This window comes from Volvox carteri (genome assembly GCF_000143455.1).
Source record: "Volvox carteri f. nagariensis unplaced genomic scaffold VOLCAscaffold_84, whole genome shotgun sequence".
Taxonomy (NCBI): domain Eukaryota; kingdom Viridiplantae; phylum Chlorophyta; class Chlorophyceae; order Chlamydomonadales; family Volvocaceae; genus Volvox; species Volvox carteri.
The window spans coordinates 203,961-219,818 of NW_003307627.1; the positions used below are offsets into that span (position 1 = coordinate 203,961).

General features: G+C 53.7%; 2 protein-coding genes across 2 annotated transcripts; one reads left to right on the forward strand and one right to left on the reverse strand.

The window, feature by feature from the left end:
* Window positions 1-2,208: 2,208 nt before the first annotated feature.
* On the forward strand, window positions 2,209-9,909 carry VOLCADRAFT_107936 (glyoxal or galactose oxidase; the record flags this gene model as incomplete). The annotated part of the gene is made up of 12 exons (XM_002957987.1): window positions 2,209-2,812; window positions 3,176-3,282; window positions 3,615-3,812; window positions 4,175-4,376; window positions 4,901-5,019; window positions 5,236-5,539; window positions 5,638-5,735; window positions 5,894-6,099; window positions 6,260-6,545; window positions 6,824-6,961; window positions 8,948-9,034; window positions 9,850-9,909. 12 exons carry the CDS (start codon window positions 2,209-2,211, stop codon window positions 9,907-9,909), a joined length of 2,409 nt encoding a protein of 802 aa, XP_002958033.1.
* Window positions 9,910-11,142: 1,233 nt separating this feature from the next.
* VOLCADRAFT_107937 (uncharacterized protein) lies at window positions 11,143-15,573 on the reverse strand (the record flags this gene model as incomplete). Its single annotated transcript, XM_002958013.1, has 11 exons — window positions 15,308-15,573; window positions 15,065-15,174; window positions 14,856-14,896; window positions 14,243-14,515; window positions 13,818-13,908; window positions 13,485-13,668; window positions 12,874-13,127; window positions 12,142-12,238; window positions 11,873-12,016; window positions 11,270-11,371; window positions 11,143-11,208 (listed from the first exon to the last, which is right to left on the reverse strand). Exons 1-11 carry the CDS (start codon window positions 15,419-15,421, stop codon window positions 11,143-11,145), a joined length of 1,476 nt encoding a protein of 491 aa, XP_002958059.1. The 5' UTR covers window positions 15,422-15,573.
* Between the last annotated feature and the right edge of the window lie 285 nt (window positions 15,574-15,858).

The window sequence follows — 15,858 nt, forward strand, 5'->3', positions numbered from 1 at the left end:
TGGGATGGGTGCGCTGGTGTGGCTAGATTTTAATTTTTCTTGTGTAGGTGTTATTCGCGTTTCCTTGGAGCTTAAGCGGGTGCTTTCCTGACGGAGTGCTAATAGACGCATGTCCACAAAAACGGTAATAAGGGTACCTACAGTCGTCTTTTCATCAATTCTATTACAATGAGTTGATTTCAGTCAGGACGAGCTGACTAGGACCGACTAGAGCGATAACAGCGGTGATACGACTAAGCGCGGCGCGAGACTTGGATCCGAGCAGAAGGTGCTGGCACAAAACATTTTGGTGGCACGGGCATACATCGCATTTGTCTGGCGTCGTCGTTCCAATGGGCTCGTTATTCGCGCACAACGTGGACATGTACGTTTTGCAGTCCCACTATCTGCCAAGTCTACAGGCAATCGATCCTCGTTTTGGAAGAGTGTCGGTGGAGCGGTTTTAGACTGATAGCGTTTTTGGTCTTTTACATGGCCCCTTGGTCTGTATAATTAGGTCAGGGATTGAGGATCGTGTATGTCAATTATTTTGTGCTGATCGTTGAAGGTTCCTTTAACGCCTGGCTTTGTGAACCCCCTCACGATGACAGCCTCATGCAAAATCGTTGCATCTCCGATTGCACCAACAACGGATCGGCATAATGCAATCTTGTGGACGCGTTTGACGCCCGGCGCTTCATCCTGCTAGGGAACGGCTTCTGTAACGGATGATGAACAGTTTTGTTTAGAGCAGTTTCATGCTGAACCTTGAGCTGCTATCCTCTTACCTTAAGTGTCTTTATCTGGTGATAAAAACCATTGCCCTCAACGCCTCAATTTGCCTCAAGCACCCAGTGCTGCTTGCACCTACCTCCTTGCAGTCTACCTTCCCACGGGTCGGCACGATATCCGCGGTTTGGCCCGTTTTTGCTGTTGTACCCTCAAGGACATAAATCAAAGTGTTCGAGAAGAATCAAGTGTTCGAGAAGCCCGATACAATCCAGGGCACAGTCAGAACAGGCCGAGGATGCTCAGCTCATTTCTTATCCCCTGCTCCGCGGACAGCGCAAGCACTGGGGCGTAGTTGTGTTGATTTTCGGCCAGACTTCCTTGCCCAGGAGTCTATTGGCGTAGACATTTTAAATAGGCTGTGTCTCAACCCGTTGTGTACCTGCTTGGTATCCGCCTAGGTACAGGGGCTTGCGTAATTAGTGTGCACACCGAGTGCGCCTTGTTTTGTGAGCATTTCTGCAGAGGTTTCTCACCTCTGCAGATGATTGCAATTTCGCGGCTTGCTTGAGACTTCTGCGTTGTCTCTTAGGTTAACGCACGGTTCAGCTCATGGCGCCAGCCTAACACGCAGCTGGTCCGTTTAGAACAAGTTGGACAGCGGATTACAGTGTGGTCGGCTAGGAGCACGGCCCCCACACTGAGCATGCTTACAAGCGGTGCAAAGTTAAAGTCTGCGCTGATTTCGGGGGTGCTAATAAAACAGCGTGAAAAGGTTGTTATAATGCATAAACTTATCTATATTATACATTCTGATTTTGTTTGCGTGTTTTGCGTCCAAAGCGAAACCACTGTAAAGGCTCAAAACCAGTTATGGGCCAGTTTTCTACGGGCAAGCAGGCATTATCAGTAACTATAACTGCGTACATATCATTTTCTTTAATCTTCATTTGCTATCCTTCATGTTGCTCGCGTGGCTCTGAGCTGTCTGTTCGTCCTGTCATGTTGATACGGTCCTGGTAAAAGAGGCAGCAGGACAGGAACAGCTAAAACCTCACCCACTTTTGTCCCTCCGCTCGCGGACATACGAGTGCTCATATTGTCTAATGCTTAACCTAAGAAAAGAACTTCAACTGGTTTTACTGTACCGTACACCACAACTGTCATGTCGGCCATGGAAGTTTTGAACGTTCACGGCGACTGACCCGACAACCCTTCCTTGCCGTATAATTGAGTCATGGTTTTCACGTAATACGACTACCTACTTCCACCCGCTCATATAGTCCTTTGCCGCTAAAACATTATTGCATTGATGCTTGGGATGTGACAAGCAGTGGGACTTCACAAAATCGTCCCTAGCTGCTGCCTCCGACCAATTTACGCCCATTCACAGTAGGACACTTTATTTTAGCTCTAACGTGTATTATTAGCAACTAGGCGGAGCACTCGCATTATAACACTTTTTCATTGTAACTCTCGGCTATCTCACGCCAACTAATCATGGCGAGCCTTCTCCTGGTTCTTCTCCCAGCTTTGCTCCTGCTGGCGTCGACCAGCGCCTCGGCGAGTGCACATGTCCACTCCCTGACGACTGCAGCAGACACAGCACCGGCTGATCTTCACGGGGCGGCAGGTGTTGGAAGTAAGGCCGGACGCGATCGCCTGAGGCAAACCGCTGGTCGGTGGACTGGCCGCCAGCTCCTCGCGCCGGAAACCAACGACAACTCGCATCTCACCAAATCTTCTAATGGAAATGGGTACTCGGTTGAATCCAGCAACAGCAAGATGACGGATTTGGCCTCAACACTCTTACAGACTGGCCGCCGCGTTTTGGCAACACCCAAAACCCCGCCCTCACCAAGGCCCTCTCCGCCACCACAGAAGCCATCGTCTCCACCCAAGAAGCCGTCATCCCCACCTAAACTCCCGCCCAGCCCACCTAAACCCTCGCCGCCCCCTCGGAAGCCGTCGTCCCCGCCCCCGAAGCCGCTATCGCCTTCCCCACCGCCCCCGAACTCACCCCCCAGCCCGCGGCCCCCGTCTCCACAACCCAGTCCCCCGAAGCCCCCAGCCTCGCCGCCGTACAATGCCTCTGTTGAAGATGGTAAGGGTATAACTCACGGAAACCGATTTTGCATTGGCTGGCGTTACGGTGATATTGTCTGTTAGTTCTGTGTCTTGCCTTTTAACCCACGTCACTGATTCGTGTGTGTAATTCTGAGCAACCAAGCAACTGCACTTCGGCGAAGTAACCTGTTTCAGCGCATTAAAGGAGTTATGCCCATATGGGGCCTCTTTTATATTTTTCATACACATACATACACACACAAGCACACAAGCACACACACAAGCAGACACATACACACAAACACACACACAAGCACAAGCACAAGCACACACGCGCGCGCGCACTTGTTGATTGTCATGTCTTCTTCGTTTGCGGAATTTCCCCACCGTGTGCCACCAGAGTCATCGGGACCCAGCGATGCCAACGCCAGCACCCCGGGTGATGGTCTTATCAGTTTGCCCATCATCCCAAGCGACGACAGGGAGGCGTATGGGGAGTGGGCCCTGGTGGGTTTGGTCGCACAGTCCTTGCTGCGAGCTAATGCAGACTTTGCATTCCATGGCTTGCAGCGTTTCGGAGAAAGCAGTGTGTTTTAATTTAGGACTTAGGACATGTATTTGGAAGCTCCCAGCCACGGCGGGAAACCCTTAATACGCCAGGCGTGCTTAAGATTTTCACGATTTACAAGTTCCGCAGGAATGGGGGTGTCAGTTAACGCCGGGGGGCCCCATGCATGGGTGATTATATTAAGGTTATCCAGTCCTGGGTCCTCTGGAACCCGTGCGCGCTGTCACTGCGGCGCTTCAGCCGGCGATGTTGTTGGCATTGTTGAATGCAGAAAATCATGGGCAACGTCGTCGCCGTACACCTGTGCATGGTACCCGGTACGGACAAGTTCTTTTTCATGGAGCGCCCCAGCGGCCGCCATCCCGATAAGGGCAGCAATATTGTGGGCTATTACGACTACATTGCTAATCGTTTCACCAACGTCAATTATACGGACTCTGTATTTTGTTCGGGACATACCGTGACGCAGGTGTGTACGGCAATTAGGAGGATCTGGACGAGCATTGTGCATTTTTGTGCCCATCCTCTGCGCCGGGAGGCATGCATGGAAAGGACTATTACATCCTGAGCGATTTTAGAACGTGTGTAGCTTACATGGCCTGATAGCGCAAAGGCTTGTTTTGCAACCCAGACGTAGTATTAGTGCTTCCCAGCGCCGCTAGCTGCTCATAACCCGGGGGCCCCATCGTGGCAAACATGCCCCGGAGATCCATAATCCACAGTAAATGCTAGGCAATACTAGGCAACACCACTTCATCATCATTCTCCAGTCGACACCGCTGTTTTGGCCTTAGCCACATTTATGTAAAACTTGTTTCTCCCCCATTGCAGGACGGCCACGTGATGGTGGTTGGTGGGCACATTGCCAAATCAGGCTACGCCGACGGGCTCAAGGGCGTCCGCATCTTCTCCCGCAGGACACTCACCTTCAAGAGGATTACTAATATGTCGTACCCCCGCTGGTACCCCACCGCGACTCTGCTGCCCAGCGGCAAGGTCACCATTATGGGCGGCACGAAGCTTCCTGGCGACGGTGAGCGTGTCGTGCATTACCGCAACCAGGGGGAAGGAAAACCAAATGCAGATGTGGTGACCAGAAACACCCGACCTGCACAACAATACTCCAGGGCTTTAATCACACTTTTCGTTTGTGGTAGCTGCCGTATAGAACGACACACATAATCATCTATAAATACGCGTTAAGGCGCTCTGCCAGCATATTCAGAGGACTTTTTCAGCCCCTCTTTTTTGATATGAATGGTTGGGGTACGGCGGCTAATAGTTGACCGTCAAGGAATGTCGCTTAAAGGCGCTACCCGCGACTGCCCGGACAGCCGTGAAGTGGAGACTCGCCCGGTATGTAGTATATTTCTCGGTAGGCGCGCCTGAAGGGAAGGCAAGGGAATGGGTGAATCATTAATTATGTTTATAATGGATCCTGTTAGATCCTATAGATTGGATCCTGAAGGGTCGACCATCTAACCATTCATGGCATCTAGAGCGCATCCAGGCCGATGAACCCCCTCCTTAATGTGCGTGATGCCGAATGTCGTGCAGGCGCTGGCAAGAATCCCATCTACGAAATTTGGGATCCCGCGAACCCGACCGCGTTGGCAAAACAAAATCATTCCAACGGTCTTGTCACCAAGACCAACGACATTTATTATCCCAATACGGTATGTTGGGGTTGGGGCGGCTTGGGGGACAGCGGTTGATGTGCTCTCAGGATCCGCTTGCAACGAGTTGGAACATTCTAATGCGTGCCTGCCTGGTGGCTGCGGTATTGATGGCACAAAGCTGTTTACGTGGCGGCGAGATGTGACCATCCTGGGCTATTCAGGGACAAGTGGCCCGTACTTTACCTTTGTGTTGCCGTCGCTATGTACATGCAGTACGTCTTGCCCACGGGCGATCTCTTCATCTTCTGCAACCGTTATGGCGAAATTACGGAGCCGATGACGGGCACTGTGCGTACGACACTGCCCAGCTGGTCCACTGTAGCTAAGGGCATTTTCACCGAATACCCCTTCACGGGCACCAGCGTCATGCTTCCGCTCACACCCGACAACGGATACACGCCTGAAGTGGTCTTTTTTGGCGGTCAGTTCAGCTATGGCTGGATCAACACCACAGCCAGCAGGCTGGCGCTGAGGATTAAGGTTGTTTATGACCCGGCTACCAGGAATTACACATTTGGTAAGTGGTGCGGCTAACATCTAGCCTGCCATGTCCACCCTGAACCCGTGTCCGTCTGAATCTTGCACGTGCCGCTCGTTGTTGATGTGTGATTGCAGGTGACGGTTGGACTGCCGAGAAGATGCCTCTGCCTCGCGTGATGGGGGATGCGGTGCTGCTGCCCAACGGCAAAGTCGTGGTGCTCAACGGAGCGGTGGTGAGTGGCGACTGTCGTGCTGCGATTGATGGAGGAAGGCGGGAATAAACGATGTGGCTGTACGCTTGCTTACGGTGCTATGTCATCCTGCCCGTATGTGCTTATGTACGACCTGCCCCTCACGTACTCTGCTTCTCCGGTGCTCTACCGCCCCGCAGAAAGGGCTGGCGGGCGACAGCGCTTCGGGCGGTGTTGCCAAGGCCAACGAGCCCAACCTGTGGCCCGTACTGTACGACCCTGATGAACCTTCTGGAAGCCGCATGCGGCTCATGTCCCGTTCCATGATACCGCGGCTCTACCACTCGACGGTGTCATTGACCACAGACGGGTCGCTTTTGGTGGCGGGATGCGACCGATGCGACAAGTAAGGCGACGACCGGCGCAACAGCAATCCGCCCCCGCGTCCATTGTGGTGTGTTTTCGCTCTGTGATGGGGCCTCTGAGAACTGTGGATGCTGTGCTAGATTATCTTGACGGTTCGGAAATTCGCACCTCACTCCGCCTTTCGGTTATGATCCATGCAGGTACTGGTACACCACCCCGGGCGGCATCTCCAAGTCACCTTCTGGTCTTCCCGAGTACCGCATCGAGGTGTTCCGGCCGCCATGCTGGTTTAACGTAACTGCGAAGCCACAAATCATTTCCATGGATGACGCCACGTGGGATGAGTACGACAGCGTCAACGTAATGCAGTACGGGGAGCCTTTTGCGTTGCAGTACAGCATGTTTTACGCAAACGACACGGTGACATCTGCAGTGCTGGTTTCGCCGAGTTCAACAACCCACTCGACCAACATGAACCAGAGAGTGGTGGGTCGGCCTCATGACGAGATGTCGGAGGGATCTATCTGAGAGGAAGGATAGACGGGCCTAGCTGCCTCCTGTGCCCCGCCTGTTGGGTGAATGTGGGAAGGACCCCGCGGGGGGCGGACGGGCTAGTCCTGTGATGGCTGAAACTCCTTCAGCATATCAGGGTTGCAATTAAATTCGTAACTGGAATACTGAATTCAATGCCAAAAAGAAAGTTTTACATAATGCATTCGTTTCTCGCATCTAAATGTCCTCATTCTCTCGCCTCACACCCCCAGGTCGGTCTGGAGATTCTGTCCCAGGACGTGGATGCCCGTCGTCTCGTGCTCAATGGCCCTCCCGACATCAACATCGCGCCGCCGGGCTGGTACATGTTGTTCCTGCTGAACGGAGATGTGTACGGCCAGAGTGCGTGGGTACGGCTTCCCGGTACGGCACCGCGGCTGGACGACTTTTTATCAAAGTTGTAATTGAATGTTGGCGTGACGCCGAGTGGCCAGCAGGATGACAGCTTGCTTGAGGGGCAGGTTCGTGCAGGTGGAGCATGTGCTTTTCCGCTCAATTTCTCTTGCCATGCCGCAATCTCGTTTATTCTCTTGGCCTGAATGGCTTAAATTTATAAGAGCGGTTGAAGCTCAAAATTTCTTTCTTTTAGGTAACCCTCTTAACCTCCTTCGCCTGCCAGCTTATATGTCATGTGCTCACTTCACATGTTCACGAAACGTAACTTCGTTCGCCGTGCTGTCATTGAGTGGTATTAGACGTTATTATTCTGACATCGGAGTTGATGGGTGCTATTTGCTTGCCACCAACTCATCTTCACTGTACTGTCTTTGCATGACCACGCTCACCCACTTGGGATACATGCTCTGGTGTTTTGGCCTCTGGGTTGGACGCGAGACGTGGTCATTAGCTAGCTTGCATCGCTGCTTGCTGCATGACTGTACATTTGAGCATCGCGGGATGCCAAGGATTATTCCGTTGTGTCCGTTGGAATTTGACGATGCCGTACTACATGATGACATATGCATTGCTGGCATGCTAAGAGTCGTTTTGGGCACTCCTTCTTAGACCGCCTGACTTGTCCTGTTGCAGAGGACAAGTGGACACTATATTATTATCTTTTCTTGACGTGGAAAAGTTAAGGTACTCTGCTACGGTGACAGCTTTAGAAATGGAGCTGTGATAGAGGGTTGTTATTGTTGCCAAAAAAACCTTAGGAATTGCGGGTGCTGACCTTGGGCGGATTATTGGTTTTAATTTAGAGATATTTATCAGGATTCTTTCTGATTTTGAACCTGGATTTATGGGGCTCGGCGCAGTTGCGCTTCGGGCAGAGTCCGGCAGAAAGAGAAGCAAGTACAGCTAGGCAATACAAGTCATCTAAAAACCGCAACACATGCACCACATGACACATAGGGCCCGGGTGAATTAACCAATTGGATGCCGTTTTTGGTGGTGGGCTGTTGTCGGTTCTGGCTACGGAATTACTCACTCTACACGTGATAGCAATGGGTTTGCAATGTGCACATTGCACCTGAATGTAATGGATACACCTTCACCTGCCGCTTCTAGCTCCGATGGCATACGTCCTTGCCGAGCTCGGGAAATTGGGTTGGGGCCAAATGGGGAAATCAGCAGGACTACCTACTATACCCGTACCCGTATCAGCCCAGACTAGCGCCCAAAGGGGATAACTGAGTTGCGGTGAGCCCACATCCTCGCCAGACGTACTGGCTGGCCTCCAACACGCTCTGTGATGATTGAATCCCTCTTCCGCACGAATATCATTATAGGCTGGGCATTCCAATAACACGTGTTTTTCATCCTCGATTTGGCTATTAGTACCACAACAGCGGCAAAACCGCTGCTCCCTGGGGACATGGTACTTGCCCCTTCGTGCTGTGTTTGCCTCCAAAGCCCAGCAACATAAACGAAGCTGCATTGACTGCTAAACGAGGAATCAAAACCTTAGCATGTGTCGGCCACATGACGGCTACGGCTCCCGAAAAGGGCAGCCCCATCCAGTGCTTATACTTCGCCATCTGCCCGGGTACCTGGAAGTCAGGTGGTGGCTGACGGCAGTTGATTACCCACTGCTAGCTAGCCAGCGAACTGCCCAAACCCATACAGGAAGCCGACACATGCGGTGCGCGGGACCCATGTACACCCTGCACACATTATCACGCGAGTGAGTCTACTGCATGTGGCTGTGCCTGTTCCGGCAGAGTACGAATGGAGAGGGAATGGCTTAGGTGGTCGGCGGTGGTCGGGCCTTTCCACGTGCCCCTAACAACCACACACACGCACCCAAATGTTCCTAAGTGCTGGAAAGCAATCCCAGGAGGAGGAGGCCCAGCCGCTGTCCTGAGCTCCTCGGGACTTCTTTTCTTTGTGTGCAGCCGCAAAGCTTCAACCCCTCCCTGGAGAGCCGTGCACGGCGTCTCTTTTTTGGCTTAAGTTGGCTTAAGCGAGAGAAAGAAACTCAGGTGCGTGTTTGGTATTAACTGGGCCGGCCGAAGTAGCGATGCCCCTCATGAAGGCATTGCTTTGCATATGTATGTATGTATGTATGTATGTATGTATGTATGTATGTATGTATGTATGTATGTATGTATGTATGTATGTATGTATGTATGTATGTATGTATGTATGTATGTATGTATGTATGTATGTATGTATGTATGTATGTATGTATGTATGTATGTATGTATGTATGTATGTATGTATGTATGTATGTATGTATGTATGTATGTATGTATGTATGTATGTATGTTGTTACAGGGTGGTTAACTTCGCCAGCGGCCCCCTTTCCCGGGGCAGTCCCTGCTCTCCCCTGCTAGAGGGGCACCCTAATCCGTCACCCCATCCGACTTCAGAATGTATTCGTTGGGTTCGGCAACTCACCACCAGCATCCAACCAAATCTAGCGGATCAACGGCGCATCAACTTAGTTCCTGGTCAGCTCGCAAGTTGATATTATCACGTCCTACACCGTCCATAAGATGGGGGGCCACCTCCCATTTCATCACTCCTCAAACACCCGAGGAGCCGGCAGGCGGATTTGAACCCGGGTCGACTGGGTCGACTGGGAGCAGAAGTCAGGCCTTAACCTCTGCCAGCCGCCTGCCTGTATGTATGTACGTATGTATGCATGTATGTATGTGTTCCGCAAGCTCTTTCTGTTCTGGACGGTCATGTCGATAGGGAGAGGGGGGGACGCATCACACAATGAGCACCAACCTTACGTTGCAGTAGCAGTATCCCAAACCCCCGACAACAATCAAAGCACGCACCGATGCAGGTACGCATATGGAGTGTTTCGGAGCGACCCTCCGGAGCTGTGGGGCCTCCCTGGACGTAATGACGGGTGATTTGGAGACCCCGAATACATCACAGGGTAGCATCAGTGTCGGGAACTGGGCTGGTGTGTGTGTGTGGGGGGGGGTGAGGTTACTAAGCCACTAAGCCTTGTGCGTGGGGGGAGGCAGCTCCCCTGCGTGAGTTCTGTCACCTGGACAGGCCCCATGATGCTGAAGCCAAAGCCTCATCGGCCTCCTGGATACCGGAAGCCGCAGCAGACAACTGCAGACTGTGTGTAACACCCTTACCAGTCCCGCCAAGGGCTTTTCCCCCTCTTCCCAATCACCCCACCCTACCCGCTATTTCTCTATACCCCAATAACCACCGAACCCAGCTGAACATGGAGAGCTGCTGCCATCATAGCTTTCAAATCTCCTGTAGCCGTTCGTCAATGAACCCTTAGAGTCAACCTTCAACCTAAAGTCCAACCAGCAGGGCAACAGAGGCGCGCTGAAAGAGGAGGAGCACCCCCCCCGTTTGTGTACATGAGAGTGTGTGTGTCCCGTTGGAACCGCTTTGAAACCGCTGGTGTACAGCACGTCATGACGTGGCATGACAGTCCACGCCTCCTTTCACTCGACGGGACCAGTCAAACATGCCTTGCTCATACCATGGCTCCGTCGTACCGTTACCGTCCGTCCAGATTACGTCTGTATGTCTGTATGTGTAGTTACCTGTTTCCGGACATCCCATGGGACCAAAACACAAACCTCCATTAAATCCTCTCCTCCGATGAAATGGAAGAACCGGAACTGCCAAAACGTTATCAGACCGACCGATGGACAGACGAACAGATATAGGACATGGGTTCAACTGACGAGGTGGTGAACGAAACAGGACAGGACAGGGCAGAGCCGGAGGGAGCCAAGAAAAAACACAAAAACCAGGACGGTTTAGCAACAGCGGTGACTGACATATGCAACATGTCGCAAGTCATCCCAGAGCTCCCCACCGACCCCCGCGGGGGCGAGCCGCCCTGACTAGTAAAGCAAAAACCGCCACGCAAGCCCTCAATGCGTTGCCCCATCCATACTGATGTAGTCCGTACAGTACAGCAGGCTGAAGAGCTACTCACTACTCCGCCGTTAACGCTACAAGCGACGTCTAAGGCGCTTACCGACAAGCAACAACAGCAGTAGCACACATATACATACATACGCACACCAGGCCCTGCCGTCAACCATTTCCGCCCGTATCTCCTCCCCTCCTATAAGTCCTTATAGGCCTAATCAAGCTACCGAATATCCCAATCCATGCGCTGCTGCTCCCTTTCCTGCTGCCGGTGCTGAGGCTGCTGCTGCTGCTGTTGCGGAAGGGGAGGAGGGTGATGGCGGCGCCACCGTAGTTGCCATCTCAACCACCTTCCGCAGTATGTCCGTGCACGTGACGATGCCCACCGGTACCTCCCGCTCGTCCACGATGTACACACGGTGTATGCGGTGCCGTACAAGCAGCCCAACGACCTGCGGGGTTACGGGTAGGCTTGGCACGGTTGTGGTGTGGTTCGGAAGCCCCTCCCACCCGTCCATACTGATCCTTCCCCAACCCCTCCTTCCCCCCCTCCCTCCCCGGTTCATGAGCCCTCTGCTATATACCTCGGAGAGAAATCTGATACCCGTAACGCCGCAGAACCCCCTCAGCCTCCTCTAGCCCTTCCCTCCCCCCTTTTCGTTCAGTTTCGGTCAGTTCTACGTTTGATACTCTCTTGCCCTGGCAGCAGCTTCAATCGTGTGTGGTTCGTCTTTCCCCCCTTTTCGCTTGTTGCCCCTCACCCACCCACTCACTCACTCAACCTATATAGAGAACCCACCAAGGCAGGGAAGGGAAAGGAAAGAAGAGGGAGGGAAGTCAGACCAGGTAGCCCAAAGCCCAGTGTCCCCTCCTCCCGACCCACCCACACTGCCCCCCTAGCTGCCCTAATCCCCCCTTCTCCCCCCCCCCGGGCCCCCCCGGCGGGTACCCACCTCCGCAAATGTGTTGTCCCGGGTGGCCACCACCAGCCGCTGCCCCACCTCCTCCCCGGGGCTGTGGGGCCGCACCCGCCGCACCCGCTCCCGAACGAAGTCGTGCGCGGGGGACCCCAGCAAACCCTCCTCGGAGAGAAGCCGCTGCACAACATCACATCACATCACGCAACCCGGGCCGGGGAGAAGCATAAAGAGGGAGCACTAGTAGTAATAGTAGCGGGGAGTGCGACGGAAAGAACGGAAGCGGCAGAAAGCATGCCCCCTACCTCTCTATTCACCGCCACGTACTCGGTCTCGTTCTCCAGCGCCAGGAACTCCCCGACTGGGAGGGCCAGAGCGCCGAAGTGCTCGGCAGTCATGGTCCTAAGAAAAGCGGGGGAGGTGGGAGGTAGAGGGGAGCAAGGGGGGAGATGTTGTTATGTGGCTGAGAGGGGAAAGACAAACCACGAACGAGTGAAGCTGCTGCCAGGGCAAGAGTGTACCAGACGTAGAACTGGCCAAAAGGCGTTTTCGAAGGCGGCGACCTCGGGATGACGTAATGAAGAAGGTGTCGGGAAACTACCTACCTAGCCGCCAAGACTAAAAATGCGCAGAAGAAAATCAGTAATGCCAAGCCGTAAAGAAGTAAAGGTAGGTGTAGAGGCGGCGGAAAAGTAGTAAAAAACTGCTGACGTGAAGCCGGAATAAAGTTTGCCGCCGGCCTGGCGGCGGCATTGACGAGGTTTGGCCAAGAACTGGCTGATTAGCTGGTAATAAAAAGCTGGTGATATACAAGTGCTCCTCCCACCCCCCCAAAAAAACGCGCGGCCAACCCGACCAACGCGACTATCCTAGTCCTGCTAGCCGACCGAGACTGGGAGGGAGGAGAGGGCAAACCACCATCACCGTTCTTATCATTACCATTAATTATTATTCCTATTATTCATATTATTCCTATTAATATTAATAGTAGTATTCTTATCCTTATTATTATATGTGAGGACTACTCCGCAACCCACCGCATCTCGCTCGCACTAAAGTTCCCGAGCAGCCGACCTCCTCCCCCTCCTCCTCCTCCACCAGCAGCGGGCCGACAACCCAGCATGGCGGGTGCCGCCGCTGGTGATGCCGCTGATGCAGATGCCGGTTCCGGCGCCAGTCCAGTTCCAGATCCAGATCCGGACGCCGCCACCACTGCCAGCGAACTGACTCCCTCCTCCACCATCATCCTCATGGCCTCCAGTGCGGGGGTCTCCGGTGTGCAGCTCACCACCTGAGGTGGATAGACAGATACACAGACAGACAGACAGACACAAGGGGAGAAGAATGGCGGATCAGAGGGAAAGGAAAGGCCCCAATTAAAAGCCCCAAGGTACTCCCACCGCCCTGTTGCCCCTCATGCCTAGCACCGAGCACAGTCACCGACCTCCCCTCCTCCCTCTCTCAAGCACAGGCTCGCCTCCGTAACTCTTTTGAGGTTTTTACCTCAAGTAGAACTCGCACATCATTCCCCTCCGTCTCCCTTCTACCTGCTCCCCCTTGCCCCTCCGCCCTTTTCCCCCCCCTTTCTCTGTCCCGTCCACTCCCCCCGAAGTGCCTGTAAGCCTCTTCCCCTCCCCCTCCCCCCCACCTGCTTGCTGCCCCACCCGAGCTCCGCCACCGTGGCGGCCCCCAGAGGCCCCAACACGTGCAGTCGGGCCGCCAGGAAGCGGCAAATGTCCGACTGCGAAATAATGGCGGTGATGCGGCCGCTGCTGTCGAACAGGGCCACTCTGTGGACCACCCGAGACTGTTGCTCGCCCTCGTGCATGCCTCTGTAGGTAGGTAGGTAGGTAGGTAGGTAGGTAGGTAGGTACGTGTGCATGTGAGCTGTGTGCGTGTGTGTCCGTGCCCCGCCGTGTGTGATCGACGGGGAGGTCCTTCCCGCCAACCCACCAACAGACAGACAGACAAACCAGCCCACCTTCGTTTTGGATCCAGAAAGCCGTACATGGCCAGCTCCAGGAGGGTGGCCTCCCCCGCGTGGCGGCTGTGGAGGAAGTCCCCATCAATACCTGGAGGGGGAAAGGGGGGGGAGAGATCCACACGAGGCCGTCATGCAACGCACAAACGCACACACACGGTGTCCAAGCTCCGGCTGCTGGCCCCTCCCCCCCTTTTCCTGGTTCCCGTATCAACCGCCGGGATGAGTCCCGCCATCTCCCCCCAAGATCACACGGCCCAAGCCGCAGCCTGCCTCTGCGCCGCCCACTTGCGGAGGCGGAGTGCTGTGACCAATGCAACGGAGCGAGCCTCCGAAAGGTCCTTCATGTACCCGGGTGACCTATTCCTGTAGGCCCCCAACCCCATTACCATCCTACACTTGTCGTACTCGAGCCCTTGTCGTACCCTTACAGGAGAGATGTCGTAGCTGTTGTTCGGCGAACCGCTGACCCATCGCCTCCAACATCCGCATGCGGGCCAGCATGCAGCCGCCGCCACCACTAGAGCTAGTGGCGGCGGCGGCGGCGGCGGCGGCGGCAGGGGTCGCACACCCTGCGTTAGCGGCGGCGGCGGCAGCGGCAGCGTGATGGCCGTTTGCCGTGACGCTGCGACCGTTGGCGTGATGACCGTTAACACGGTTGTTGACGTAGTCGACACCGCCAAATTCCCGTGAGTAGCCTTTTCCGGGTGGGATGAGTGATGGTGGCAGGAGGTGTTGCATGACCCAAATGGGATTATAACTCGAGGACCCAAATTTTGGAAGGGTTGAAAGAATGAAGGTTGCGAGGGAACAAGCAGCCTTTTCCCACATCTATATTTCATCGGAAAGGCTGCATGGCGCACCGCCTCTGCCGTTGCAACCAACCAATCCAACCGCACGTTTGACCGATCGTGGGGCGCAAAGCGAGCTGGGTGTTGGGGTGCGAGCTGAAGAACGTTCATTTGTTAGGAAAAGGGTCCGCACACCACCCTTCGCCAGGTCACTGGCTCGCCCATACAGCGAAATAGCCCAGCTTACATTCCAGGAAGCTTGTTAGGATGTCGTTGACACAAACAAACCTGCAAAATGAAGAACATGGTGGCCCACGGCTCGTCACGGGAGAATTGAGTGCAGCATTCGACGTTAACATCGATTGCGTGATCATTACAGGAAATGAAGGATACCAGAGGCACGGGACGGCGTATTGCCAGACAGAAAGGTATTGGGTCGCTGCACAAGTCGCTCACCCCATAATGTCTGAATTCGGCAGCTGTGCTGGCCATACGACGCCCTCCGCAACACCATCGTCACCGGGCGCAATTACAGGCGCAGATAGAATTCGATTTTCGGCTAGAACCTGCAGCAGCCATAAGCCGATAACAGTATAAAGGCAAGAGTACAGTCAGCAGCTAGACGACGGCTGAAAGTACAATTTTGACAATTCCCCCAGGAAAGCCGACGACTACATGTATCTATGGTACATGCTGCACCTGAAGTGCTTGCCCAACTGTGCTTGTATCGAGCAACTGAACCAGGTTTGAACTGGTAAGCGCCCCCAAGTCCTTCACTCTTGTCTCGACCAGAAGTTTTCGAGTTTCATCCATCACCTCAGAGCCTACTAAGAATCATACACAAGTCTTTATGTTCAAAAATCCAAAAGGGTCGACGGACTTGTTCGACTGCGAAAATGTCTACCGCAGGTACAAACGCTCCTTATCAGCTGCCCCGGTAAAGTAAACTTTTGCGTGTCGTCCGGTATGCGGCTTGGGTGCGCTTTGGTGCTATGGAAAATTGACGTAGCGGTTGAAGCTAGATGTACAACGTTTGCAACTGCATTTGCCTTGGCAGCATGGCAAGAATTTATATGGCATGTATTTATCCAAATGCATTTCTATTGCTTCTTTGCAACTTAGGGTTTATTATCGACAGCTATGGGCGGCTTTCTGCCAGGATTATAGTCCCCTGGCCTGCGCGATCAACCGCATATAATGGCGCGATGCTGAGAGCAACTTGCAGATACTTTCACGACGTTATCATAAGC